We start from the raw sequence: 27,888 nt of genomic DNA, 5'->3' as shown, positions 1-27,888 counted from the left end.
TTTGTGAACTATTATCTCAAAGGTTGTGCCTTGTATAACAGCCATCATAAGGACAAAAGAGTATATTCAAACGTTAAGCTGCATGGTCAACACAGAGAGCTTTTCCAAAACTGATTACTTTACATGTAAACTCACTGCAGCACTATAAAGTTAACATTGCACTTCACTTCACTCTTAGCAAGGATCATGCTTTTGTGTTTGAAAAGCTTTTGTGTTGGGCGGCCCACACGCTCTGTTCTAGTGCAGATGACAGCTTAATATGTTCTTCATTGCAATGCGCTTGCCGAGCGGAGCAGAAACATCCCATGAACAACGTACTAGACTAAGTACTTGGCTTAGTACTAATTGCAAAGCTTTGGAGAACTCTCTGGTGCACCACTTGTTGCATAATGGAACGTTTCCTGCAGTAATGCTGCCAGCACCACATCTTCACCCGAGCAAAGTTGCGAAGCCGAGCAGCAGCTCCAAGCTGGAACGTTTCCAGTTTCAGCTCGCCATCAACATGAAAGGCGCAAAAAGGCAAAAGGTATCGGTGTTGAACGCGCACTTCTCAATTGTCGAATCGCTGCCATAAAATTAGATCATGATCGCACGATCCACGCAAACAAACATTCAACCAACGTCTGGGATTTGTTTACTTTCGTACCGCGCCTGGAGGACATAATGCGTCCACCTGCCCGCTTGGCCTTAACACTTTCCACGCACTCTCCTCCCCCTCCACAAAAAAAGGAACGTGCTACCCTCGACGGGGGAAGACCGACCGTCGACATCGTCGTCGTCGTCGGACACAATTTGCTCGCCGATTCCACTGGACCGGCACAAGGCAACCCCCGGCCGGTCCGACCAAAAAGGGAACTCTGTTCACCGATCGTTTGGAGCGCACAGGCAACGCGCTCTGGCTGGGTACGCTGGTCTGTTGCGGAATCGCGGAACAATGATAGACTAACAGACTTCACCAGTTCGCCAGCATTAAAAATACACGAGAAAAATCAATTCATTGACATGGGAAATTAACACCGCGGTGGTAATTTTTCCTTCTGAATTAACACACACACACGCGCCCGCGTGCACACACACACTGACACAGACACGGGCACAGAAAGATGGGTGGCATCCGAGGTAGCGGTTAATTCGTTGTCACCGATTCCCCTCCCCGGCTCATGCACAATATGCTGCTGGTCAGATCTCTGCGGTTGAGACGGCCACCACCACCACCACCACCACCACCACGGGTGTAAGGGCATTAGGGCTAATGCTGGGATGCCGCGGGCGAATGCAACAGCTTCTGCAGCGCCTCGAGATCGAGAGCTCGGAACGCCAATGACGTTACTAGAGGCCTGCCTGCGAAGAGCGTCCCAGTAGGCTGGACCTTGGGGAAGTATTTCGAACTCCCGCTCCAGTCCGTCCAGTCCGTCCATTCGTCCGTTCCATCGGGTCTAATTTTGCAGCACGAACCACTAACTCACTTCACTAATTAAAACCACCTCCAATTGAACGGGTGGCCAACGCTAGGCTTCTCGCTGTGGGCTGGACAGCTCGATAAAGGCAATTAACACCAATGTGAAACCGAATACCAGCATGGCACGACACGGTACGGTATGCCCTACCGGAACAGCTGCGGAACGAGCGCGCGCGCGGTCGTCCGTTGTTGCGCGCCGAAGGCAAACGACAACAGTCTTGGCGTGCAGCACAGTAAGCAGCCAGCCAGCCAGCCTGCCTGCTTGTGAGCCACCAGCTCCACGTTATCACAGTGCTACGGCAGCGTTAAACACTAACACGACCACAACCATCACCACCACCGGAGAGCGGATCCCGGAAAAGTGCGTCCGAGGTGGTCCCCGTATCTGCCACCGACTGCGGCCGATGCTGTCGACCAGCGACCATCTTACCTCAACGTTCGAGAGATGATCATGACGACGGCGCTGACGATGATGATGAGTCTGTGCGTGTTCATTCCGTTCCGTTCGTAGTGGCCGATATTTATTCATTCGGATCGCTTGGCGTGCAGTAGTACAGGTTCATTCGCTCCATCGGATGCTTGATGATGATGATGCTGCTGCGCTCGTTAACAACACTCCTCCCAGGGATAGGGATGGGGTGCACCATGGTGAAACATTGTTTTCCCGCTTTCTAGATACCTTCACAGGAGGAAGAAATGGCATTTGTGAATTGATATTTTTCGGAAAAGAATTTCTTCAAAGTTCCGCGCCATTCCGCTTCAACAAAAAAAAACCGCGAAAGGCGATGTTTCAAAATCAGCTTATTGCTTAACAACGCACTAGCCACGGTCAGAACATTCGAATCCGATTATTGGTTTTCGCAATTTCGCCGGAAGTATTCTTAGTGTCGCTTGGCGCAATTACTAAACATGTAAGCAGCACAACATCGACTATAGCGTCAGTTCCCTAGCACCTAGTACGGGGCTTATGATATTTAGATTACAAAACGTAGGAATATGTTGTTTACGCAAACATCGGAGCATGTGGCATCGGTATCAAGAGCCAAATTGAACTTCATTTTCATTGGAAGCATGCGGCATGTGGCTTTGGAACGCATAGTATTTCGTTTTTTTTTTTATTCCATTCATGCCTCTAGCAAATTTGTTTATCCATCAACTACCGCCCGCAAATCAACGCCAGCTAGCAGCAAATGATGATACACCAAGGCACTGGTTGCTATCTTCGAAGGAGGAGCAACACCTGGCACAGCTCACTGCAACCTTGGATCAATCTATTGCCGGTGCTATTTGTGAACGCATTGGAACATCAACAAAATTCGTCATTGTTTTCTGCCAACAGCGATAATTAATTATAATTCTTTACGGTTGGCTTCTAGAAAGCTCGTGCCATTCACAAAGACGACATGAATCACGGGCACCACCACCAATGCCGACTTTGGCGTGTAATGCGATCCGGATTGATCCGGTAGGCGGCTCGCTCGCTGAATCAATTAACGAAATGTTTGTCTCATTTTCTCCTTCCTCCCGTATCCATCTGTTTATCCCCATGGTTCCCGTGGCCCTGTCCCATCAAAAACGAGCGCGAGGACACACACACACACACACTCCGATACCCAGTGGTGCAAACAGTTGCATAAAGGATGCTAATTAGCACCTTTAAAAAGCGGTTCCACTACCAAAAACGCAATAGGTGGCAATCGGAGGGGCTGGATCTATACGTTTTCTGTAGTCTGCTCCAGTCTAGGAAAAGATTACCCCAGGATAAACCAAGATAGAGCCCCTTGGTCACTCCATGCTAATGGACTTTCTGGTAGGCATAAAAACGGCAGATTCATGCACATTTTTCGGACAACAATTGGTTGCAGCCAAAGGATGATGCCCGGATGGACAGGAATGAACACCCACCATAGAACGAGATCGGCTTTCGGCACCGAGGACCGAACACAGTGCTCGGCTAGCTAGACTCGGGCATAGCACGGATCATCATGGTGGCAGCACAAAGCAAACGTGCGTGGGCCACCCGTTGGGTCATTGTGGAAAACCGTGTACCCTTCCGCACCCCGGTAGTCCCTTCAATTTTCACTCACCACCTACCGAGAACCACTTGTTGCACCGAGTTGGCAGACTATCCCGCAAAAACAGATGTATTGTTGCGCCTGGAGTAGTGTAGGTAGCGTTGGTTGTCGAAGATCAAATAAGGCCTTGCCAACTGTGATGCATTTTCCACAAGAACGGTTCTATATAGCTCAACACAAGCATGTGTACACATACATCGTGCTAGTTGGGGGAAATTTCTAGCAAAACAATCTCCACATTACGGGCTAACATGAGTGCAGCCATCCCTAGTGGTAGTACCGTGTATACCAGAATAATAAAAGCTACAGCTAGATAACTGGTGGTCCGGAAAATTCCGGTGAATATTTTCCATCACTCCTGCTTCCTGGCAAGACCACAAAGCTAGTAACCGCATTGCAGCGCACGAAAGAAAAGAACGTTCCAAATAAACCAGCTGGAATGGGGTTTTGTGGAGTAAATCATTTCCAGCGTAAACATAGCGTGGCGAAACAGCGCGTATAGCGTGCTTTCCCGTCGAGGGCTCACATTTCGTGATTTCTCCGACGGCGGCGACCTCTTGTATCGCCCTCACCGACCACCGCGCACTCCAGCCGAAGCCGAATGAAGGTAAACATGGCCCGTAGGAGCGCGCGAGCGCGGAGGAACGGCAAACACAACGCGGCGACCAGCGAGTCGGCAACGGCAACGGAAAAAGGGAGTCAAACAGAGAGAACAAAACGGCGGAGAAAACGCGCTCCTTCGCAGAGGCAGAAGTAAATAACCGCATGGTCCCGGCTAATCAAGTCAGGCATCAGTTCTAAACAACCTTTACGATTGGCAACAATCACAGAACCAGCAACAGCAGCAGCAGCAACAGCAGTAGATTGGCGTGAAATTAACAGTCCGGATTGTGCATACATAGCATTCGGTTGATGGCAGAACAAATAAACGATTCGCGGATGGTTGGATGATATTAACCTCCGAACTGGTGCGCCACCAACGCTTTGTTGTGGCCGTAAGCGGCGACTGATCAATCTCGTTTAATGATCATAATCTGGATTTAACGATCAGTTGGGAAAATAATTAATTTGCGGTGAAACGGTTCTATATTTGCATCAATATAGAGCTACACATAAACGCGACACTACGGCTACAGTTAATCTAATATCGAACACACACTCAGGACACTGGGAAATGTAATTAATCTTTCCACCAACTCAAGTCCAGGCGTGGCATATCCGGTGAACTGCACACCACCGGTCGGTTGTCATCGTGCGGTACGGTAAACGCATCCGGCAGCACGTACATCCGGTGCGTTTCACCTGCGTTAGCACATATCAGTGATGCCATGCTGGTACGCTGTATTTCCCTCAGCTGGGCCTGCGTAAAGTGGCCCGGATTCGTATCAGGGCCGTTGCTATAGAAATACCGGTCACCGTGCTGGAACCGAGCAAATTGATCACTAATAATTTCGGCGAACGTTTCACCGACCACACCATCCTCGAGCGGTGGTTCCAATATGCCGCCCACGTACAGATCAATATCGTCGACGCTTGCATACAGTGAGGCCAGCGTGGGACCATGTTTGGGGCCAAACTCGGCAAAATCATGCCGGGGCGGCTTACCGGTCAGTCGCCGGTAATCGTTGTAAGGTCGCAGTGCATGATCCCGACCGCGCTGTATGTTGATGGCTGCCAGATCCTTCCCGTGGCTGGTGCCGGGTTGCACGTCCAGGAAGCGCGTTACGCTTGTCGAGAACTGATCGTCCACGGTTTGCATCGGTTGGCGTTGCATCGAGTGGAACAGTTCATCGTAGAAGGTGCGCTCGCGGAACCGCGTTGGATCGAGAAAGGTGTGCCAAGTGTCCACCGAACCGTCCTTCAAGCTGAAACAAAAAACGACATTAATCCCGAATCCGATTCGTCTTCACGGGGCCAATTACTCTTACTCCAGTTTGGAAGGAACCGTTGAATGGCCAAACCGGAACGCGGCTACCGTAAACTCACTCGAAACGGAAGGATTCACATCCGGCCGGTAGTGTGAGGTGTATCCCGGATCTGCCCTGCCCGACGGATGCAGCTTGTAGACCGACACAAAACGATGACCAACGATCTTCGGTAGGTACTCGGCGTACGCAATGTGCTGCAGCTGTGCGATCACGATCCTTCTCGTTTCCTTAAAAATCGTATCATCATTCCAGTGTGGATTAAGTCGCTCGAACTCATGTGCGATGCGGTTGTGTTCGCGCAGGAACAATGTGTGTACGGCCACGAGCGTAATCAGTTGGTTCGATCGAACGTCACCCGTTTTGAAGCACATCTTGGCCCACTTTTCACACGATCCTTCCGTCCGATCAAACGGCAGAAGTTCGTTGTGGTAGCGACGATGCTTAATCGATTTCAAGCGACCTCCCTCGTGTGATCGCAACGCGTGTGCCTCCTGCTTGGAGTTACCGTAAATGGGAGAACCATCGATGAAATGGCTCACGCTGGACAGCTGGCGGGCGTACTTGCTGTCACACTGGTCCATCGGTGCAATGGCCGTGCGCGTAAAGTGCAGACAGCGTACACCGTGCTGGGAGTAGAAATCGTCACCTTCCCGAACCGCTATCGGCATACAACCGAACGAAGCGTTCCTCAACCTTGCCGATCCATCCGGGGTGCAGCATTTCCTCGTGCCCGGCAGTGCCTGATTGCGGGAAAAATCGTGTGCCAGAAACTGGCCAAACTGCATCAGCAGCACATTGTGCCGCGAGTGTGGCTGGTACAGATCGGCAAACAGCGTGCTGGAAATTTCTCGAGCCGAGGGAAGGTAGCGACCGGTGGTGGATTTCATCCGTGGTGCCCAAACACCATCGTCGTACAGGGGTGCGAGTACCCGCTCCATCGGGTAGCCAACCGAACCCCAGCGACTCCTTCCCGGTTCGATGTTGTTGCATCGCCCGTCAAACGAACGGTACCGGGAGTGTGTCTTCTCACACGCCGGTCCCACCAGACAGCGCTTCGATCGTCGAATATCCAGTGGCGCCGTGCCGTTGCTTCTGTTATGAAAATGAAACGAAATCCATTGAATATGCATTCGAAATTAAACGCTCACACACACGCACACGGCCTGTACAGTAAACGACAATCCCGGTATCCCGATAGATACTTACATCTTTTGCAATGCTTGCAAAGTGAGCACATCGTGCAAACCTTGCCACACTACCGCCTTCGGAAGCGCATCGTGATCGGGACTTCCGTGAAACGGTTGTACAGGAGACGATTTGTGAGACAGACCCTGGTCGTTGTTAATCCGCAAACGGTTCAACTTTCGCATCGCTACCTCCTGCGCTTTCTGTAAAACTTCATCTTCGATAGTGTGTGGTAGTGGAGGCTCCGGCTCCTGCTCCGACTCAGCTGTAGAAAGAGTGGCTTCACTTTTGACCAGCGAGTTGCAACAGATACCAGCAAACTTGTCTTCATCCAGCTGACACCGACGCCAGTGTGCCCGCTGCCAACGACGCTCCGATGGGGCCCTCAATACGGCCGGCCGCGATAGATACTCTACAATTGCCATTCGGTCGACAAAGGGGCACTGGAGCAGCGGAACACAGATGCTTTGTTCGGGGCATTGCGCTGTGGTTGTGGGAAGAAGAAGGAGATTAAATTCTGAATAATTCCCTCTTTTGGTGCATCATATAAATCCACGTTTGGTGATTTCAAATAATAAACCCCTGCAAATCCCTCAATCGTTTACTAACTTGATTAGCCTCTCGTTCTCGATAAAGGACCAGATGAGTCCCACAAAACGAAGAGCGCTCAAACGTAAAAATGCCAAGATGCTGTAATCATCGGGCATCGATTGGCAAAAGGAAGCGTAGCGCTGCTTAGCACAGCCAAGGAAACGTTCATTGAACTGTATAGTAATGAAGGCAGAGCTAGCAGCATCTCACAAACACCTCGTCACGGGACAAAATCCGTAAAGCCCTGTACCACCAAGGCCGTTGGTTCGTTCGTTCGTTTGCTCTTCGTTCGCTTACCTTCTTCTACCGCTCCGGACAATTCGTCAGAGTGAGTGACGTTGATTGTTACAATTACCCTAACACCGTACAGCAGCAGTAATGTGGCCAAAAGTAATGGTAATCCAACGACAGTCACAGCTCTGCGATAGGACATTTTTTTATTTAATTACGTCGAGTTGTGGCCTCGCACAAGACCATCAGCTTTCAGCTTAACACAGACTCCTGCGACTGCCAAGGGACGACTACATGCGTGGTGCGTTCGGTATAGGGATCGCCACCGCCGTACGCCAGTCAACGCCATCTCTTGTCATGCTGGACAAGCGCTAGTTTGCGTACGGCCGTTTCCGGGAGCCAAGAGCTAATCAGTTGCCCAGAAGCACCAGCAGCAGCAGTAGACTGTCATTCGTTCGGTTTTTTTGCTCGTTCCGGTCGAAGCAGTTCAACGATCGCTGCTGGCAAGGAAGCACCGCATGTGCTTCGTACGGCCGTTCTCGTACCGGTACCAGTTCGTCAGAATGCCTCCCATCAAGAGGATAAGTGTTTTAGCGTTGATTTTAACCAGTGTGGTAGTCGTGCTGGCACAGCTGGAAAATGTGGAAAATTCATCCCGGGGCTGTGCTTCCTCGCATGAGCAGTGCCTTCCACGGATACTCTGTGCACAAGACGGACCACGTGTAAAGCGGACCGTGACCCTCTGCACAACTCCTGATGGCGTGGAAGGTATTTGCTGTCGACCGGTGGCGCAAGAGACGTCGGAACGAGTGAAGCGCTCACTGCAGCATCAAATTCCCGATCAGCTGCTAACCAACGCGGTCCGGAAAGGGCATCGGGTGTACGCACGGAAGATGGTACAGATCGAAAAGAATCTCGACAACAAGAACAGGAAGCCAAAAATGACCGAAGCGTCGCTTGTGCACCGATTCCACGGTTCACCATTTATACCGCGAGAGAAGGAAGACGCCATTCAGGATCAGCATGAAGCGTATGAGGATGTATTTGTAGTGCGCTCCCTGGTCGAGGCACTGAACCTAACCAAAGAAGCGCCCGAGCTACAAGATGGCATCGATGTCGAAGATGGAAAGAAGCTGCACAAACGGTGCATTCCACCGAAACCTTGCGATCCTTCTGCCAGATATCGGTCCATCGATGGTAGCTGCAACAATCCGATTCCGGAGCGCAGCAGTTGGGGTGCTGCAGGACATCCGTTCGTGCGATTGCTACCGCCGGCTTACGAAGATGGCGTTTGGGCTCCACGGTTGCATTCGGCCGTCACCGGACGGTTGCTGCCTAATGCAAGAGACATCTCGGTGGTCGTCTTTCCGGACGATGATCGACCGGATCCCAAGTTTAATCTACTGCTGATGCAGTTCGGACAGTTCATGTCACACGATTTTACGCGCAGTGCCAGTGTACGGAAGGGTAATAATATTGGCAGATAGCCTGTTTGATCGAGTAACTATTCCATTGCGTCTTTAATTTTGTGCAGGTAACGAAGAGATACAATGCTGCTTGCCGGATCATTCGGGCCCAATACATTGGGAGCAGGCTCATTTCGCCTGTCTGCCCATTACGGTCAGCCCAAACGATCCGTTCTACTCCAAGTTCGGTATACGGTGTCTTAATTTTGTACGCCTTGCATTGGTCAGGGAGGGAAAGTGTAAGCTTGGGTATGGCAAGCAGCTAAACAGGATCACTCATTTCATCGATGGCTCAACGGTGTACGGATCGGATCCGGAAACGGCCGCTTCGTTGCGTACATTCACCGGTGGTCGTTTGCAAAGTGTCTTTCCGTCCGGCGAGGAGCTGCTGCCCTTCGAGAACCAACAGGGAGCCTGTGAGCCATGGGCTAGCGCCTGTTTCCGGGCTGGTGATGATCGTTCGAACCAGATCATCTCCCTCACCGAGGTGCATGTTCTGTTTTTACGGGAACACAATCGTATCGCTGCTCAGTTGGCAAATATCAACCAGCACTGGGATGATGAGCGCCTGTATCAGGAGGCGCGCCGCATCGTGATTGCAGAAATACAAAAAATCTTCTACAACGATTATCTCCCGGCGATCGTTGGTCATCATACGGCTCGGCAGTATGGGTTGCTGGATAATTTCGGCCATGGTCACACGGCACTGTACAGTCCCGATGTGAAACCGCTGGTGCTCAACGAGCTCACTGGTGCCGCTTTCCGTTTTGGGCATTCAACCGTCGATGGAGCTTTCTTGTAAGTCAAAAGTCGAGAAAAATTCGAGTTTTTTTCCTTAATATTCATTAAAACTTTCAATTTCCCTACCTGTTCTACAGAATCCAGCATCGTCATCGTCGCTCGGAACTGGTGCCAATACAGGACGTTTTTCTCAATCCCTCCCGTCTGCTAGAACGTTCCTTCTTCGATGATCTACTCTACTCACTGATCGATCAACCTCTGCAGCAGGTTGACGATTCGATCACACACGGTTTAACGAGACTACTGTTTGCTGGTCACCATCCGTTCGGATCAGACTTGGCCTCGCTTAACATCCAGCGTGGACGAGATCATGCGCTCCGTCCGTACAACGATTACCGGGAATGGGCCGGTTTGCCGCGCATCACAAGCTTCCACCAGTTCGGACCGGCCGGTGAACGATTGGCCAGCGTTTATGATTCACCGGACGATGTGGATCTGTGGGTCGGAGGACTGCTGGAACCACCGGCACCTGGTGGTGCCCTGGTAGGTGCCACATTTGCTACCATTCTCAGCGAACAGTTTGCTCGGCTTAAGTATGGAGATCGTTATTACTATACGAATGGCCCGGAACACAATCCGGGACACTTTACGGTGGATCAACTGCAAGAGATTGGCAAGGCATCACTCGCCACCGTTATTTGTGCCAACATCGATCATCCGGAGGCGTTTTCCGTTCCCCAGAATGTGTTTCTCCATCCGAGCGAACACAAAAATCCACCCGTACCGTGCCATTCGTTGCCGGCAATCCAATTAAGTGCCTGGCGTGGCCATTAGTGTTAGTCCAATCGGTTTTGTTTTGAAAATTTGTTTTTTTAATTATGTTTATGGTAGTTATTGTTCGAAACATTTCTATGTTTGTTAAAGTAAAGCATCGTGTCGAAGTATCGGCAACACAAAAGGTCAATCATTTAATCATTCATCTGTTCCTTTTCCAAAATTTTTCTAACTGCCAGTTTCCAAGAAACCAATTTCAACCCAAATCGATTTGACCCAAATCTGTCGAAAGCACAGGTTTTTGGTCCTACGAGCCTTGTGGCGCGCGTCACAAAAGCCTTTCATGTTCCTTACAAGCTTGCCTACATCCAGGCGTTTATGTAGCGTTGGGAAAAACTCTCTTCCATGAGCTTAAAACAATTGTTTTTCAACATCGATTGTCAATTAATTGACAAAACCAGGCATTCTGCTTTGACGGTCATCTGTCTGTCTCCGTTAAATGAACTGAAGGTAAAAGTAGAGGCATAATGCCAGCTAAATGTACTTATGTAATTGAGCAAAAAGTATATCTTTTATGTATGTGCATCGTGCAATCTTGCTTGACGTAGGAATTATGTTACCGGTTGTTTCCTTGAATCAACAGATGCGGTGCATCAGGTAAAATTGATTAGCGTCAAGGTCTTCCGCTTACCTGCATGTGGGAAGGCTCATAAGGAGAATATGAAAGGCTCGTACGATCCGTTCCGATGCTGTGGATGGCTGTGGGTCATACGATCTTCCGTTTCGAGCAAAGACACTCAATTTGGTTTCTTGGGCGGTGCTCGAACAGATGGCCGAACGAGAAAGAAGAGAAGAGCAAGAAACACGGCTAAGGCAGAAGGCTAACGCTAGTAACGCATTCAGTGTGCCGCAGACTTTACGCCGTGGAACGCGGGGAGATTGTTTATCGAATCCTGAGTGCTCGGACGCGTTAAATCGAGTTTTAAACCAAAGATCGTGCGATCGTAGTTTCTGTTCTTGTTCAGTGGGTTTTAATAGCATATTTAACCCCCGGTGTTGCAGTGAAAAGGATTATCTGAAATTCATGTACAGGCGTGAGTGATAAAGTGCAGCAAGTGATCAAAATGTTGGGCTAAAAAAGATCACACCGAAAACTGAGGGGAAGCGAAAGAAGATCTCTCCGCGAGTAGCGATCATCAATAACAACAACAGCGAAGGGGAAGGATTAGCTGCATCGAAGGTCATCATCGTTGCGGCAGCCCCGGCATAACGCGCGATCGTGAACGATCGAATGATTGAAGATTGTCGTCAGTACTCGAGACTGAATTTTCATTAACATTCCTGTGAACCCCCTTCCGCACCACCGGGGGCTTCAGTTGAACCGTTTGCAGCAGGTAAGAGGGTACACAGATGATCCCATCAACACGAGCTTCGTGTTCTCGCGGGCATTGGAGTCTTTGAGTGATCGCTCATTTTGAAGGACAGAGGCGTGTTGGACGTGATTTGCTGATTGTAACAATGTGGTTCTGTTTCCTAGTGTGTTGATTCATTTGTTGCATCCACTTTTATCGAGAGCATTTGGCGGGAAATTTGTGGATTAAACGAAACTTAAAACTAACCAACCTTTCGATCGTAGAACACAATCATCGCCTGCTAGTATGTCGTATCAAACGAGGTCAATTTCATCTACAATCGTACTGTTTAAACTTTGCGCAAGAACAGATGATGATTCCCTCCCAAAACAGAGCATAAAATGCTCACCTGCTACCGATGCCCGATCGGTCGCTTATGCAAGCCACGGGACCCTGTGACCCGCGCAGCTGTGTGTGCGTCCCCTCTCGACAGGTTTTTCGATTCCTATACTCACGTCGACATATCGCGTCGCCTTGACAAAAACGCGTTTTATGCGTTTCGTATAATCAATTGATGTGTCAGGGCTCCTGTCGTCTGTCGCTGTCAAGGGCACGCTAGGAGTGATCCTACAAATACTACGGCTAAAGCGGTTCGTCAAGTCCGGTTTACTGCACATTCCGTTCCATCGCTGCCGTATTTTGGACACTATTTGCATCAACACAATCTCAGGCTCGGGCAATTCGCTTAGGGACACTCATCTCGTATGTAAAAAAAAACTCCAGCATTTTGTGCCGCTCGCTAATGCGTGGCATTAGGCTTGTTAGCGGTCTGTGATTATCACTCGTCTGCACATTAAAGAAGCTTCGCCCGTCTAGGTCTAGTGGGTCCAGCTTCAGCTGCACCACACTATACACGCGGCCTCCAAAAGCCCTCTTTTCCCCCACCTTTTCCCCACCGCTCCCTCACCTGCACGATCGTCGCTGCACGCACCTAGCGGCAGCGTGAATGATGTTGCGAAAAGAGCAGCAACATTAGCGGAGACCGAAGAGGAATCCGAAGAAGTGTTCTTCCTACAACCGAGCAAGCGGGTCCGATCCCCGCACCCACTCTCCCCCCCAAGGAACCCAGGGGTCCAGCAGAATATTGGCAGTACAACAACCTTTTGCATCCCCTTCTTGCTCGCTATCTTTGGCACTGCGACTGTGGACGGACAAGCGGGGACGAGGGGGATAAGAGCAAGAGCCTGCTCCCCTGCTCGCCCTTCTTGCACTTGCTGCAGTCAACCGGAACCCCGCCAGCTCCGTTCGCTGGAACGGTGAAAAACGGCGAGTGAAGAAATGCAAAGAGCAGCAGCAGCAGATGCTGCCTGGTGTGTGGGGCGCGCAGATCCAGCAACAGTCCGTGCGAGAGAAAGCGGTCGCGCGAAAAGGAGATGGAAGCAAAACGCGCTGCGCAATTTACTCGCGCCGCCGTCGTCGCCGTCGCCGTCGTCGTCGTCGTCGTTGTAGGTTGTCTTTTTAAAAACCACAAGAGACAGAGAAGATGCGAATGGAATGGGGGCCCCGGTCGTGGACAACGGGGCGAGGAGGGTGAACACCGCAGTCCCCGCAGGTCAGAACGAGAAGGAAGACGCATGTTTTATGCTGAGCCCGTGGATTTAATACCGTTTGGAATGTGCCGTGTGCACGCCCGCTTGGTGGTATTGGTGTGAGCGGGTTCTTTGTTGTGCGTGCGCGCGAGCCGCTTGCAAGCAAGCAAGCAAGCAAGCAGAGGCGAAAAGTATTGCGTTATAGGCGACCTGTTCCCCTCCCCTTGTTTGGTTGCTATGGTGCGCGCACACACAAGGGTAGAGGAGAGAACGGCTTACGGGTGTGCCACGCACACACTAGAGTCCCAGAGTCGCGCGTTGAGTCGGTGTGCGTCCCGTGGTCCCGATTCGTGGAACTCATTTTTGTTTCAACTGTCGCCGCGGCATGGCGCGTACCCCGTTGCCGTCGTATTTCTCGTCGTCGTCATCGTCGTCGTCAATGAAGATCGCCGTGCGTGCGTGAATGTGAATTGTGAAACCGTGTCAGTGCGTGCGTGAATGTGCGGAACACTTCACGAAGATCAGCAGTGCAACGCTTCAAAAACCGTTCCTCGTCGTCGTCGTCGTCGCCGTCGCCATCGTCGTTGCCAGAAGGTGGTGACGCACCCCGCGTGAAACCAAAGGTTCGTAAAATGGCTGAGGTGTGCAGGGAAAGGCTCGCCCAGAGATCGCCGTGTGACAGAGTGAGAGGCACAACCAGCGCCACCGCCACCGCCGCCGTCGTCGCTGCTCTACCTGTCACCCTGGTCCAAGTGCCGTTTTTTTCAGCGTTTTGCGATCGAAAAGGATCTCGTGTTTGTGTGCGTGTGTGTGCGTATATGTGTTTTATATCCTTCAAACCAGCAATCCGTCCCGTAAATCGTATATAAAATGGTAAAGCAGGCGACGAGAAAAACTTTTCTCTAAGTTTCTTTACCAGTTTTTGTTGGAAAAAATTGTCGAGGAAGATTTTACAACCTGGCGGCCCGTGTACCCGTCGCGGTTAAAGAAGAAGGTCCCCGTTGTGACGCCTGTACGACTCGTCGTAAAGGTGTGTTTCAAGGTTTCTTTTTGTCTCTCGTGTTTCATTTGTTACTTTCGTTGGGTGGAGTGCACGTTTTCGCGATCCGGGGGAGGTACCAGCGAGATCATCGGGTGTAGTAGGGATCGAAACCGGTCATTCGAATCGTCGTGGTGTGTAAAGTGTATGCGTTATACGACGACGACGAGGAAAAGAAAATGAAGAAGGAGGGATCTAGCGAAGAAAGATGGTACACGGGCGCTCTCCCGCAACTCCTTGGTCCGAGATTAGACAAAACTCATTTCAACCCCCCACGATGGAGATGTGCAAATATCAGGCGCGCGCGGAACAGTGCAGTAGTGTATGGGGATAGTCGCGAGAGTTGTAAAATTTAAGAAATGGCAGTTAACACTCCAACTATAAAGTGAGGCCACGATGAAAGGAAAAGCATTGTGAAAACATCAAACAGCCAGCCAGGGCAGGCCAGGCCAGGCCAGGGGCGGTGTGTGGTCACCAGCAGCACCCGGAGAAGACGCGAAAGAAAAAGTAGAAAGAGTTGGTGGAATAGTGTGCGTGTGTCTGGTCCGGTGTGTTCCGCAAAGGCCTTGTTCGCGAACGAGGCACAAGACGAGGGTCCAAAAGAAACACAGTGACGTAGTGATCGTTGCCAAAAATTCGTTGCAAACGTAGCAAGGGGGAATTAGCGTCGTCGTCGTCGTCGTCAACGCACACCAACAGCAAGGCTATAGCGATCCCCACGGGATTACGTTGCGTGCGCCGCGGATCTGCAAATCTGTGTCGTCGTCGTCGTCGGTGATGGAATTCGGTGGACAGACCACCACGACGAAACACACACACAGACACAAACACACACAAGACAGTGCAAAATCGCCGCGAGCGAGAGAGATACGTCATCGTCGAGGGAGGGTTGTCCGCCGTGCGTTCCAACGGTCCGCGGAGATCGTGGTCAGTGTCACCAATACATGCACAGGAGGGGTACAAGCGCATAAAAAAATGTTGCGAATCCATTCAACTCCCCCCCGGTACGCGTTTGGTCTGTCGCGCTAATTGCAGTACGTTGGCCGTCGTTGGCACCATTCAACATCATCCTCGGTGACTCATGCCCTCCGTTCGCTGCATTATCGTAGTAGCATAGCGAAGTGCATGGAAATGGACAGACGAATCCACGAATAGCTGTTTGAGCTGTTGCGCATGTGTGATTCGTTAATTGGATTAAAGCAGAACGGTGGCGGTCGTGCGACTTATCGAGCGAACCTGCTGCATCGCACACACAAAAAACGACAACAAACAAACAACGATTATGATAAGTACAAAAGTGCTTCAAAACCACCGGTCGTTAGAATGTGGTGATAAGATAGCAGCACAAAGCTTGCACCACATACAGATAGCAATCGTATAACAGGCTAACCGCGAGTATCTAGCTACGCCCCCCTCTGGCATTGAGAGGAATTCCTAGACGATAAGCGCTAGGGGCGGGTGCCATAGCGAGGTTGATGTGGTGTGCCACCGGCACCGGAAGTTCCTGTCCGCTTCCATATTACCACGGCGACCGATCCCTGAATGTAGAGCACTGAAACACACTTGCCTCTGATGCACTCACCTGACGTCGAACGAAGGTGCAAGAGCGTACGATGGTGCTGGTCAGTGAGAGGAGGAACGGAAGGACAGAGGGAATAGGGTAAAGGGTTTGCAGCTGCTGCAATACGAGCTGCTGCACCACCACGAGAGGATATCCGCTGCAATGAGCACCTTATTACCGGCGTCACTCGGCGTGATAATGCATGCGAGGAAGAGAGCACAGGAGAGGGAGAGAGAGAGCGCGTAAAAGGAAGGAAGGCTTCATTTATGTTTTTCAAATATAGATAATACCGTTGCAACAGTTTCCGGGGCTCTCTGGCCACGGGCGAAGCAGTAAACCTGTCCTGCAGTAACGCTCTGCGAGAAAAATAATGTTAATTCACTCTTTTCCTTGTGGCATCCCTCAAGTGGAGGTGCCATTTGCTCTTTCAAAATGTCATACAAGGGTTTGTTCATAGTGTCCCATTAAAAAAAAAAACAAATAATACTATTTTTGATACTGTTTTTTCCAATAATAGTATTTTATCTTTTCCTTCTATGTTCTTATAACTGCAGCTGATTGGGGGTTTAAAAAATTGATGATGAACTTGATGGAAACTACAATCTTGATTGACAAATTGAAAAGAGATTCCAATAGACTTCCTGGTGGAATTTAAACGCATTGAATTTCCTATTAAAATCGCATTTGTCATGGCCATTATTTTGTCCAACTAGCAACATATGTCTGTTTGTGGATGCGTGAAACTAGTATCTACAAAATGATGTGTAAAACGTTGTGTTGATAAAATATTTATATTCAGTAAAATGTGCGCAAAGGCGATAGTTTCAAGTGTACTGCGCGCAAGAATCACGGCAAGAGAATTTCTAGCGGTTATGTTTATGTTTATTCAAGGAAAAACTTATCAAATGCCATCATCCAACTTTATCAGTCATTGGGCATTTGAATAAGGACCATTATTATCGGTATTAGTTCACATTAGCAGGTCTTTTATGTCTGAGAGCTACATTTCAATGAACAATTCAATTGGCACTGTAATAACAAAAAATATACATTTTTTATGAGACACCCGTCCCTTTAGCTCGTTTCATAATGTAAACTCCTAGCTTTTAATTTGATATTTACACCACCGTATTTGGGTGTTTCATCAATAGAAGCGCAATGCATTCACTGAGACCACACCGATGCAATCGACCAACCAATCTCCATTATCAGTTTACCAAATTCAATTATCCGTTCAAAAATAAAACAACGGACACAGCGAACAATTAATGAAGCGAGCCGAGCGCTTTTACCAACAACAAGCAGGTACCGGCAGGTAATCGATACATTATTCGCTTTTAATTATTATGCCATGCGCCTATGCCTCTTATGGCCACCATGCCCATGTTGTTGTTGTTGTTTGGTATTATGCCGCTATTATGCCGCTTGTGGAATGCAGTTACCGGTAGGGCACCTGGTGTCTAGGGGTGTGCGCGTGCATATCGATCATACCGCCAAGGTCAGGTCACACGTTGCTGCACGTTCGATAATAATGTGCGAAGCCTTTTCTGGCGGAAGTGAAAGTTTATCAAACCGTTAATAGACACACAACAGAGCTCCATGGGCGGGGAGGGAACTTTTTCATTCGGAAATGCCTTGCAATGTTCTATTTGCTCTCCTTGTGACGCTTCTGCCGGGTCTGGTAAAACATAATTTCATTTTCCTGCGTCCTGTCTTATGGCGATGATGTTGTTGATGATGATGCACAAGTGTCCTATCTCACAAGATCCGCGACAGTCCATTCTATTTATGGTCCCCGCAATTATGAGCTCTCCACACATTGTCGTTTGTCGATTACTTTCGGGGGTCCCGGGATGGGGATGGTGGTGGTGGTGAACCGACCGATACGCTTGGCGGAACACCATGTCATTGCCCCATGTCATCGCGCGATGCTCTTGTGTCCCTTTTTATTTCGTTTGATGCCATCGTTTCGCCACACGAACGAACGAACGAACGAACGAACGAAGATGGTTGGACATGATGGTCTTCCCTTTGGGCGGCGGCAATGAGGCGGTAAGTCAGCGATAAGCGCGTGTACCTGCCGCCTGTAGTACCGGTCAGAAGGCGGTTGACAGCAGCAGGTGATAATGGAAAACATCGCGCGATCGCTCACCAGCTCGCCCCAGTTCTTGGAAACCGAAAATTGTAATATTAAGTGTGTCTTTCGTCTCATTTTCTTCGTTCTCGACACCACCACCCTCGGATGAACACGAAACCACTAGGGCAGTGGCATCTTTTCCTAGCATTGATTTCCGGCCCCGCGAAAGGACCCTTTTCTTCCACGGTGCGTGCCCTTTTACCGGATAGCACCGGCCGGACATTATTTACGTAAGAATGGACTGATGAGACTGGATGGCTGGCTGGCTGGCTGAAAGTGGAGAAAATTGAATATTTCAATTCCGAGCCACCACCGTACCGCATTGTGTGTGTGTGTGTGTGTGTGTGGGCGCTCACGGTTTTCGGAACCATATTTACCGGACGGACGGACGACCGACCACCCAACGGTTGGCTTTGTTTGCAAGGCCGAAGGCGCTATGATTGATTTTCCGACTGTGGTGATGTTGGTGGTGAAAGAAAGATGAGCGGGGGTTGATGTCGTCGCCTGCCATGCACCTACCCCTCCTTTCCCATCGCCGGGTGGACCCTGGTCTCCACGCGGACATTTCGTATCATATTTTCTTGTCATTTGAAATCGATCCCCCCCTCCATTCCTCCGTCCGGCGATCACATGGCGATGGTGACAGTGACGGAAGCAGACAACGACACAACGTGTGGAGGACACCCCCCGAGGGGAAGGGGAAGGAGGCTTGTGGGCATGTTTGTCGTGTAGCGTTGGCATTTCACTTTCCCTTTTCCGATGATTGCCTGCCGGGAAGGCGATGAACGCACGCATCACGAACTCGCGCACTCGGCGAATCGGGAAATCGATTCGACGACGACGACGACACGCAGGTGAACTGGAATGAATCTTCCGCCGGAAGATGCTCCGTCGGACTGCTGTTATGTTTGGTCAACGCGACGCGGCACCGTTCATTGTCGGTTGGAGTAAAAATTTCTCCGAATAAGTGTTGTGTCGTTTGATGAACTTTCGACTATCCGAGGGGGTCCCTATTTCCGGTCAAACCGCGATGGGATAGCAGCAGCCAAAGCAGCGCATTGCCAAACATCTTTCTACGGCGCATTGCTGTTGACGTTGACTTTCACTTGGACCGGAGACGGGAGATGTGTTACCGACAGCCTAATATGTTAACCAAAGCGCTTGATGGTGGCTTCGATGACGAACTCTAATGACTGGCCGCATCTTACACTAAAAAGTCGGCGTATTTAACGCAATCAAAACGTGGCACTCCCGCCAGGTGTAAACAACGTTTACAAACATGTCGTCAGACCGTTGACCGGTTACCGTTGATAAAGATAAAGCAGACGTTCCCAGCTAGCTCAGCCCAGAGATAGAGAGATATTTCGTATGTAGGGGTGCGCCCCTTTTTTGGGCTCTTCTTCTCGATAGTTTCCCTTAGATAATAGCGGAGATGTAGTTGTCCGGTAACACCACTGATGAGGATGGAATGAAGGCAAACAACGTGCGTCATGATGTTCGTGGCACCATTTTCGGTGTATTGCTTGTCTGAGAAAAAAGCTCCCTCCATTTCTCTTCCTCTCGTTCTGTTGCGACAGGGTTGTTGTGTCCTCTGCCCCGAACGGCACCATAACGAACCATGCATAAACGAAATTGCCTCTCTGCCCATAATGTCCGTGGTGGACGCGCGGATCGCGCGGTAAAGTTTGTCTCCACACACCGTCGTCCGTACTTGCAACTCCTCGGGGTGTACATTATGACCGTATAGGGGACAGCAGCACCCTTTGGCCGCCGAAATACGCCAAGACGCGCCTTGTTTCTTGTGAAGATACGACACCCAACCTTTGGCCTCCTTTATTCTTCGTTTTGTTTTTTTTTGCTCCTTCCTCCTTCCGAGAGACTCGTTCTATTCGCGCGTAAGTGTCGCGCTCAGAGGCCACGACCGCCCAGCTGGCTGGCCATCATGGAGTCTTGAACCGGTTTCGTCGCTTCACCCCTTTTTGCCCGGCAAAATTGCGCTCGCGAATTGCTGCCGCATTTGCCATGGCCAAATGCAAATGCCCTTACGGCGTGGGGTGGGGTATTGAAATCGAATGATGCAGCGCAGCGTGGCCGCGATCCGGATGGATGCAGCAGCAGCAGCAGCACCCCTTCGGGGTACAAACACGCACGGCGCGTACTCACCAAATTAGTGTTACAAGATGTGGCCAGACCAGAACGACAAACAACGAAGCAAGAAAAGCCGATGTGTCTTGTCTGTAATGCAGATTTTGCAGATTTGTTGCTTTGTTCCAGAATGATTGGCATTAGGCTGGATGGAAAGCAAACTCGGACAGGAGGTTTAACATAAAAGGGTCTTTCCGATGCTCCTCTACCACGGCAAGTTCCGTCTTTTCCGATGACGAACGAATGAAAACGCGGAAGTTGTGCTACGGAGTGTCTAAAAGGTGTTTCTTCAATTTACCCGGCTAAGCATAGACAAACCAAAGAGCCGTGGGCCTGTGGCCACCGATCGAGTTCTAAGAATACGCCAGAGCAGCTTCACTCTAGTGCTCTAGCTGGAGAGAAAAAAAAAACATCTCAACACCTTCCGATCTGCAGCTCCCGGAACTCTCAAGACTCCTTCTCGTTGCAATCGGACGGAAAAAACGGTTCACCCCGCCAAACCTCATTTCGGTGTTTTGTCTACAAACACGCACGGCTATGCATGGCCATGTGCACGCCTTGATGCAAGCACGCCGTGCCGAGTGCTATGCTGACTGACACGCCCTGCAGTGGAGGAGTGCATCGTCTAGAACTGAAGCTGAAGACAGTCATCCAAATAGTCAGTCAGTAAATACCTTTTCGCCATTGACGATCCCCTCTCGGAGGGTGCGCTGAAGATGGAGAAGAATCAGAGCATAAGTCGTAAAAACCCCCCACCCTAGGGCACTGGAACCGCCCAAACCCGTTTCCGGAAATGGATGCAAAGCGCCTTTACTACGTCGTAGCGCAGCAATTGCCCTGCCTAGAGGGCAACAGCAACCGATGCACCGATTGCCGATGATTGCATCCGGTCCGGATGGAGTTCCGCGATCTGCGGGGGGTGTGGGCCCAAGACCGACGCCCAGAAAAACAATCGCGGACTGGCTTCGGTGACGGTGGAAGTGCATTGAAGCAAAAGACGATGTGGTTCGATTGCTATGGCCAAGTTAAAAAATGCGCATTGTCATTCGGTATTTCGATTCCAACTAGGTCATGTGAAGAGCTGTGGGTGGTGGAGAACGGATGGATTTGAAATTAAACAAAATGGACTGTGTTCTGAAAGTTGCAGTGCTCCGGCACTCGGTAATCACGGGATCAACGGTATCGACATTGCAGCGAGGATGGAGTTATATTTGTTTATTTTAAGTTCATTCCGCTCCATACTCTAATGAGATGACTGCGCTGGAATTGTTTACTCTCTGGTCTCTGCCTAAAGCGGCTAGGATATCTTGGCCTCGAGTCGTGGTCGTGAACAACACTGCTGCAATTGGTCGATTCTCGGTCCCTGTCGTGGTCTCTGGTCTTTGATGTGGTTCCACGTCGTGGCGCGTCGTTCTATCCTCTGGTCATTCTCGCCCGGGCATTCTACATAGACAGTATCAGGCGTCACGGTTCATGGCACCGACGTGCCTAGCCGTGTGATCGGCGTGGTGGAAGCGGCTAATTTCCCGTTGTATATCATTCAGGGCGGCGGCTGGGCGGAGAAGAATTGTTCTGTCTGCCTTTCTGGGCCAGAAGACACAGAACGCCTCCGGAACCAAGCTTTAGTGTTCCTGGGTTCGAAGTGTGCTGTTTTGTTTCTCTTTAATTGTTCGCAGATTTTAACACTAGCGAAATGGAAGCCATATCCCGCCCTGTGCTCAAGATGCTCAGGTGCATATCTATAGCCCTTGTCGCCGAGGGTAGGGTATGGAATGGTATGGTATTCAATGCTTGAAGAGACCGTAAACAGGCGTCACTTTGTAAATGGTTTCTTGCTGCCCAGACGACAGGTATGCTAAATCCCGTCTGCTCGTCGGCTGATGTAAATCGGCTATTGCTCTCCAGACAGTCGTTACGACGTTTTGTCTCCGGCGCTGCTATCCATTAGCGTTGTTGATATACGCACAGGGATCATTAGCGATACGTTGAAGGTTGTTTTCTTGCAACGGGAAACTTGCTCTACGTTGCACAGAGTAATGCTATCTAATGGGGTTTCTTGAGATGTGTACTTTTCATGTAAAACATCTTAAACTTCTACTATCAAATAGATAAGGATTTCCGGTAAGAGTAACCATGGTAGCCGATAAATGCGTTGATGTTGCCTAGAATGGAATTAGTTTTCTAACTACCTGCTTGAGGCTGTAGGATGTTTCAATCAATATGCAGAGCGTATAATTGCAAATGTTATGCTTTTGCGCTGAACATTGTCTATAGACTCACGATAATAAATCAGATACCCTAGGCAAATCCTTATGACGAATCCACTTGAAAACGATAGGCTTGAAACAATGGGCGCTTCGTTATAACGACCAAACAACCGGAAGCCCTCGAGTTTTCCCTTATTGCGGAAGGGCGAAGCATCAAGGGGGATGTATCATTGTTGCAATTCCGCGTCCTTATCGCGCTCCATGAGCTTATCCCCTTTGGCCCTTTGGAACGATTGATTCATTCAATATGGCATCTGCTAGCAACTATATATCTTCCTGGTATCTAGGCACTCGGTAGCATGAGGACCACACCACGACGACGGTGGCAGAACTGCGAATGGCAGCGACTTGTTGCGGTCAATCAAACTATCGCCGTTCTTAATAAGCTGATTGCACTGATTGCATTCGAGTGATTCAAAGTAGCGGAAGAGATAAATTTGTGATTCATGCTGCAGCAACGACCGCCGCCGTTCTCGACCAGAGAGGGAATAGTGTTCTTGATCTTTGGCGTAGTGTCTTGGGGAAAAAGGGATGCGCTTGACAGCTGGACGTGTGTCACGGAGACGGAGAGGAATGGCGTCCCGTTTTCGCTACTTGCTGCCATCCTGCACTTGATTCAATTAGAGTTGATTATGGTAATAGTATGAACTGCTTAATTGTATTATTTTGGCAAGACATTGATAGTTTGAACGTGGTGATGGCCATCCGCTGCAACGTTAGTTGCACTGATAGCTAGACAGGACAAACTCTGGCTTGTTATGGCTTCGTATGTGCTTCGCTTCATGTTATGGCCTTTGCAAGGTGTACCTCATTTTCGTTCTAAAAAGTTATTAGATAAGGGAATTTAACGCAAAAAGGCATCTGTATAATTATAAATCGATGGTGCATTTTGATAGTTGGTGGCACAACGAAAAGCACTTCAATAAAGTTCACTGACAATAATAAGCATTGAATATAAAAAAAAAAAACAAAATACCATCTGTGGTAAACAGTGTCATCAAATATCATCAAAGCTGTTGCAATAATTATGTTGCAATAAATAATAAACAATATGGATAACCTGGTTACATCCTTTAATTAGTTTTAGATTAACTTCTTTTTAATTGCTTTTTTTAAACAACGAGTCCATGTCAATGATTTTCGATCATTTTCTTCCGGCAGATGATTTACGTTCCATTTAATCGATGGGTTTTTTGCTACTTCGCCCGGTTATACCTTATGATTACAGGGTTCGAACATCTCTCAAAGACGACGACCCAACAAATATGATTCTAACTGCAAGGTTTGTCATAACAGAAACCGTTCTATTAGCAGCCAGCCTTACCTGGGAAATGGCACGGATGGCTAACCACACAAAGTGCCACCCCAGCACTGCCAGCAGCAAAGCGCGCACAGAACGGGCAGACCTTACCTATAAAAGGGTTCTGAGTCGCTGGTCGTCGCTACCAATAACCAGGCGGAGCACATTTCCCCCCCTTTTTTTACGGAAATACGAACCAGATAATGCGCAAGAGCTGCAGGAAGGAAGTGATGTTTTCGGGACTCTCACGCACATGCTTTTCCCTCGAAGGGGTTCTGCTGCGATGCAGTCAAGCTTGAAATTCCCACACTTGTCGCTTAGTGGCCATTCGTGTCCGCCGCTGCGCCGCGACACGCTCGAATGTTTCCCAATGAAACTTGCGGTTTTTAGCGCCTCGCTCATTGATAAAGTCCAGTTGGGAGTGAAATATTCGAGTATATGTCCGTTGTTAATACTTTAGTGTCGAGATATGACTTCTTATGATTTTCAATCAATTCGATATGATGTTTGATGCCCCGGCTACAGCGTAGAACCATCGCTAACGACGAACATACGCCAACAAACAGTGCGTACGGCTGCCAGCGCTGACCCCCCGAACCCTGGAGGGAGCCACAAAACGTGTAAAGAATGTCTGGTTGGGCTTCTCTCCGGTCGACGTGCAACTATGTTGACGACCGCTAAGACATGGATTCTATCGATCAAATTTACATTCCTTCGCCAGCGAACCTTCGCTATGCTATATACAACACCGAGCCACTGAATTTATGGTCTTATTATGCTTTGTGTGTCTCCTCTTATTGCTGTTTGGTGGTTACGCTGTGTGGCTACCGCGTGGTTTGTTAATGTGGAAAGCTAATAAATTTGCGTGGCGTCTGTGCGTTCTCTCGGGGTTGTTTTACAACAGGCGCCGATAAGCGGCAGCGACAGCGACCGATATCGATCAAATAAACAAAACCACCTCCTAATCGCTAACCTCATGTTTAGTATGCGTATCGAGACCTATATCGATGAGTTATCGGATACATGATAATGGCGTGATTGTTTGGTTGAAATGTGTTTTTCCGCTGAAGCCTCCTATTTTATCTATAGATAACAACGATATGTCAGAGCAATCCAGGGTCTTTAAGTTGTGTTTAATGTGCCCCTAGCTACCGGGATTGTTTATTCGCCCGCCTTGTTGGTATCGAAACGAATCACACGCGGCCCACCGTAAACAGCCGAAGGACTTACCGGGAAATTCATTAATTGGATTAATTAGCTAATGAAATTCTGGCACGTTTTTCGTGCCCTGTTCTACCGTGTGTCCATCCATTCGTCTACCGGATCCCAAGCCCCCTCTAGTCCTGTCAGAAACAAGGTGTATATATGACACGTTCAATGTCGGGGAGTAGGGCGAAAGAATGCTAGAATGATTTAGGTTGAAGCCACCTTTACACACACCTTAAAAAGTGTCTTCTTGTAACAACGGCAGACGCTTTCTTTTCGATCATTAGAGCCGCACCGGGGGTGTGCGTTCGTCGTAGAATGTATTCTACATTCTTCTTGCCAGTTGTTGAGTCATTGAAATTCAGGGTACGCGAGGTGGCCAGTTTTGCTTGACTCAAAACAGCCGTCGCCGCTGGCTCATGTGTTCGGAATTCTTGCACGTTTTTGTCATCAGGCAGCACTCCTCCAACCAATCAGCCTCGTGATCGGTGATCGCACCGGCGGTTCGGGGTCCGGTTTTGCTCGCGCGAATGAGGCTACACTCGTTATAATATTTTATTTGTCAATTGTTTACAGTTCCCGCGAAAGGCACGTCCATCTTCCAGGTCGGTTCCGTCGGAGTATAGCCATTCGTGAAAGCATAAGCAAGTCTGCCTAGAATCGTTAAGCATTTGTGGAAGAGGGAGATCACCCGGTGCGCGCACCTGTGGCCATTGTCTTGGAACGTGGAACGCTATTTAACCATTTGAACCCGGGAGGGACAGTTTTCCTTCGTATGGCATAGTTCCACCAGAAAATAACAGAAAGCTGTGTGATGGTGGTTCCATTTGGTGCAAGTAATGATGCGTAACGTGAATGCAGCTGCATCCGATGGATGCACACACACACACACACCTGTTGCGCTTCATGTTTGCAATGGATGTTTGTGAAATGGCGTAAATGATTCGCTTCTTATGACTCACTAAGCGCGTCCGGGGCTGTATGAATGAGAAGCAGCAGCAACTGAGACGATAACCCACCACCGCCTTGTTCCCAGTGCTGACCAGCAGCACTGTCTCTCGCGAAGCAATGACCATATTGCGTTGTGGAACGCTTTGGCGCACTGTTGCCCATGGGCTAAGCAATAAATCAAAATGGAATGAGCATGGTGCACTTTATGGTACAATTGTTTAGTGCACCAGTTCACAATGGGCCAGCGCAATGGCGACGGTAGCAGAGATTAAGCATTGCCATAAAATACCTCCATTTCCACGTTTTTCCGGTGCAGTTTGAGTAAGCAATAATAACTCTCTTCAAGCCCACAATGCTACATGAAGGCTGCTACATTGTAGAGCATACGCTTTCTCAAGGTTTGATATTCATGAATAATCTTCTTATGCTCTGCTTTTTCGAATCTCTTTATGTGAGTCGACTAAATTTTTTTTTTTGATAAATGTTTTTCCGACAAAATTAAATGGTGTTGGATCGCATTATTCAAACACCCGTTTATTAATACTTGAAATGTGTTTGTATGCTTTGTATTACTTTTATTACCATTTTCTCTAACCTGCAATGGCCGTTGTGACAATTTGCGGAAAGAACTGTCGGGGAGTTATCTCTTTGATGTCCATTCATGCACTTTATGCCCATTCCTGACCTTGTTCGCTCGTGTACCTTGAACATATCTCATCGCAGGGCGTAAACAATGGTCGATGGAATACCACGAATGCTGTCAATGGCAGCTGCAGATCGTAAAAAGTGTGCGAATGAAGAAATGAATCAGAACGCAAGCATAATTGTGGTTAGCGCTTACTCTTCCACGCATGAGCGAGCTTATGCTTGCTGGCCGGAGAGACCGCATCTCACAAACCGCGAACAATTTCCTCGCGTTCGTTAGCACCGCCGCTCTGTCTGTACCAGCGGTAAATGGTGTCCTAAAAATGTCGCCCTATATTCGTCTCCACTCCATCTTCCACCAATCGTCCCTTCCTTGCTTTCTGCCACTTGCGACAAGTCGTACTTTACGACCAATCAGCAGAGCTATCGTTCACCATTTCACCGCACAAAATGTCAATTTGGTGACGACAAAGAGCAGAAGACCGGTGGGACATCGGGTGCTCTCTAAAGCAAAAAACTCGATAACACGGTACTTTCAATTCGGTTGAACAACTTCAAGACTTCTGAGGACCGTTTGCTCATTGCGTCGCATGACATTGACTTCACCGTAATACTAATTGATCTCAATAAAAGCAATTACCACATGTTGAACGTTCATAATTCTGTTGCCCTTTTTTCCACGTTTCTTTTCTTGCGATACCTCTCTCACGGTTTTGATTTAAAGCTTCAGCTTCAGTACGCTCAAGCCACGCTCTCACATTCTTGAATTTCCTCTTCACTTCTTCTACAGATATTCGCACAGCACGGCGGCTCGCTAGCAGAACAACGACTCGACTGTTAGTTCGATTAGCCGAGTGTTGGGCGTGTAGGTGTGCGTCAATCTTCATAGCACCGTGCCAGGGAACCGTGCCAACCTCACAGTGGAAAAGAACCCAATTAACTCACCGTGCATTCCCGTCCCGCAACCACATTCCATTCGCAACATTCCGCGGGTCTTTTCGCTGTTGGTTGGTGGGATTTGGTCCCGGAAGTACCAGGAGAGTGTTCCAGGAACCATCAACCGCTTAAACCGTGAGTGCTCAACGCGGTGCGGAGTGACGGAAACATCTAAAGCTCTAGAAAAGAACGCGTACGTCAACAAAAAATGTCGCTAAACGAGAAACGGATGTTTGACCGTGAAACGCTGCGTTCCGTCATTCAGCAGTGGAACACGGTCCGGCTGGATATTTTCGCCCTCTCGGAACCA

At 49.2% G+C, this 27,888-nt stretch overlaps 3 protein-coding genes across 8 annotated transcripts in view; 2 read left to right on the top strand and 1 right to left on the bottom strand.

Moving 5' to 3' along the window:
• Positions 1-4,714: 4,714 nt before the first annotated feature.
• LOC125949277 (chorion peroxidase-like) lies at positions 4,715-7,671 on the bottom strand. The gene is made up of 4 exons (XM_049676179.1): positions 7,536-7,671; positions 6,669-7,131; positions 5,463-6,554; positions 4,715-5,399 (listed from the first exon to the last, which is right to left on the bottom strand). Exons 1-4 carry the CDS (start codon positions 7,669-7,671, stop codon positions 4,715-4,717), a joined length of 2,376 nt encoding a protein of 791 aa, XP_049532136.1.
• Positions 7,672-7,987: 316 nt separating this feature from the next.
• On the top strand, positions 7,988-10,510 carry LOC125949464 (chorion peroxidase). The gene is made up of 3 exons (XM_049676475.1): positions 7,988-8,936; positions 9,004-9,733; positions 9,814-10,510. The coding sequence occupies exons 1-3, from the start codon at positions 7,988-7,990 to the stop codon at positions 10,508-10,510; spliced, it is 2,376 nt and encodes a 791-aa protein (XP_049532432.1).
• Positions 10,511-11,387: 877 nt separating this feature from the next.
• Positions 11,388-27,888, top strand: part of LOC125949227 (afadin) — a 130,492-nt gene continuing 113,991 nt past the window's right edge. For 2 of the 6 annotated variants that reach the window (XR_007468655.1, XM_049676037.1), the window contains exons 1-2: positions 13,772-14,014; positions 27,433-27,888. The exon at positions 27,433-27,888 is cut by the window's right edge and continues 6 nt beyond it. Coding sequence is in view for 5 of the 6 variants with exons in the window: in XM_049676037.1 (XP_049531994.1) it covers positions 27,787-27,888 (102 nt within the window). In the remaining variant the exon portion in view is untranslated. Of the gene's footprint in view, positions 11,845-13,770; positions 14,422-27,432 lie in introns of those variants that run through there. The other 4 variants (XM_049676038.1, XM_049676040.1, XM_049676039.1 and 1 more) reach the window with 4 other exon arrangements.

This window comes from Anopheles darlingi, chromosome 2, assembly GCF_943734745.1.
Source record: "Anopheles darlingi chromosome 2, idAnoDarlMG_H_01, whole genome shotgun sequence".
Classification (NCBI taxonomy): Eukaryota; Metazoa; Arthropoda; class Insecta; order Diptera; family Culicidae; genus Anopheles; species Anopheles darlingi.
The sequence above is the reverse complement of the archived record's forward strand: the minus strand, read 5'-3'. Positions and strand labels throughout refer to the sequence as shown.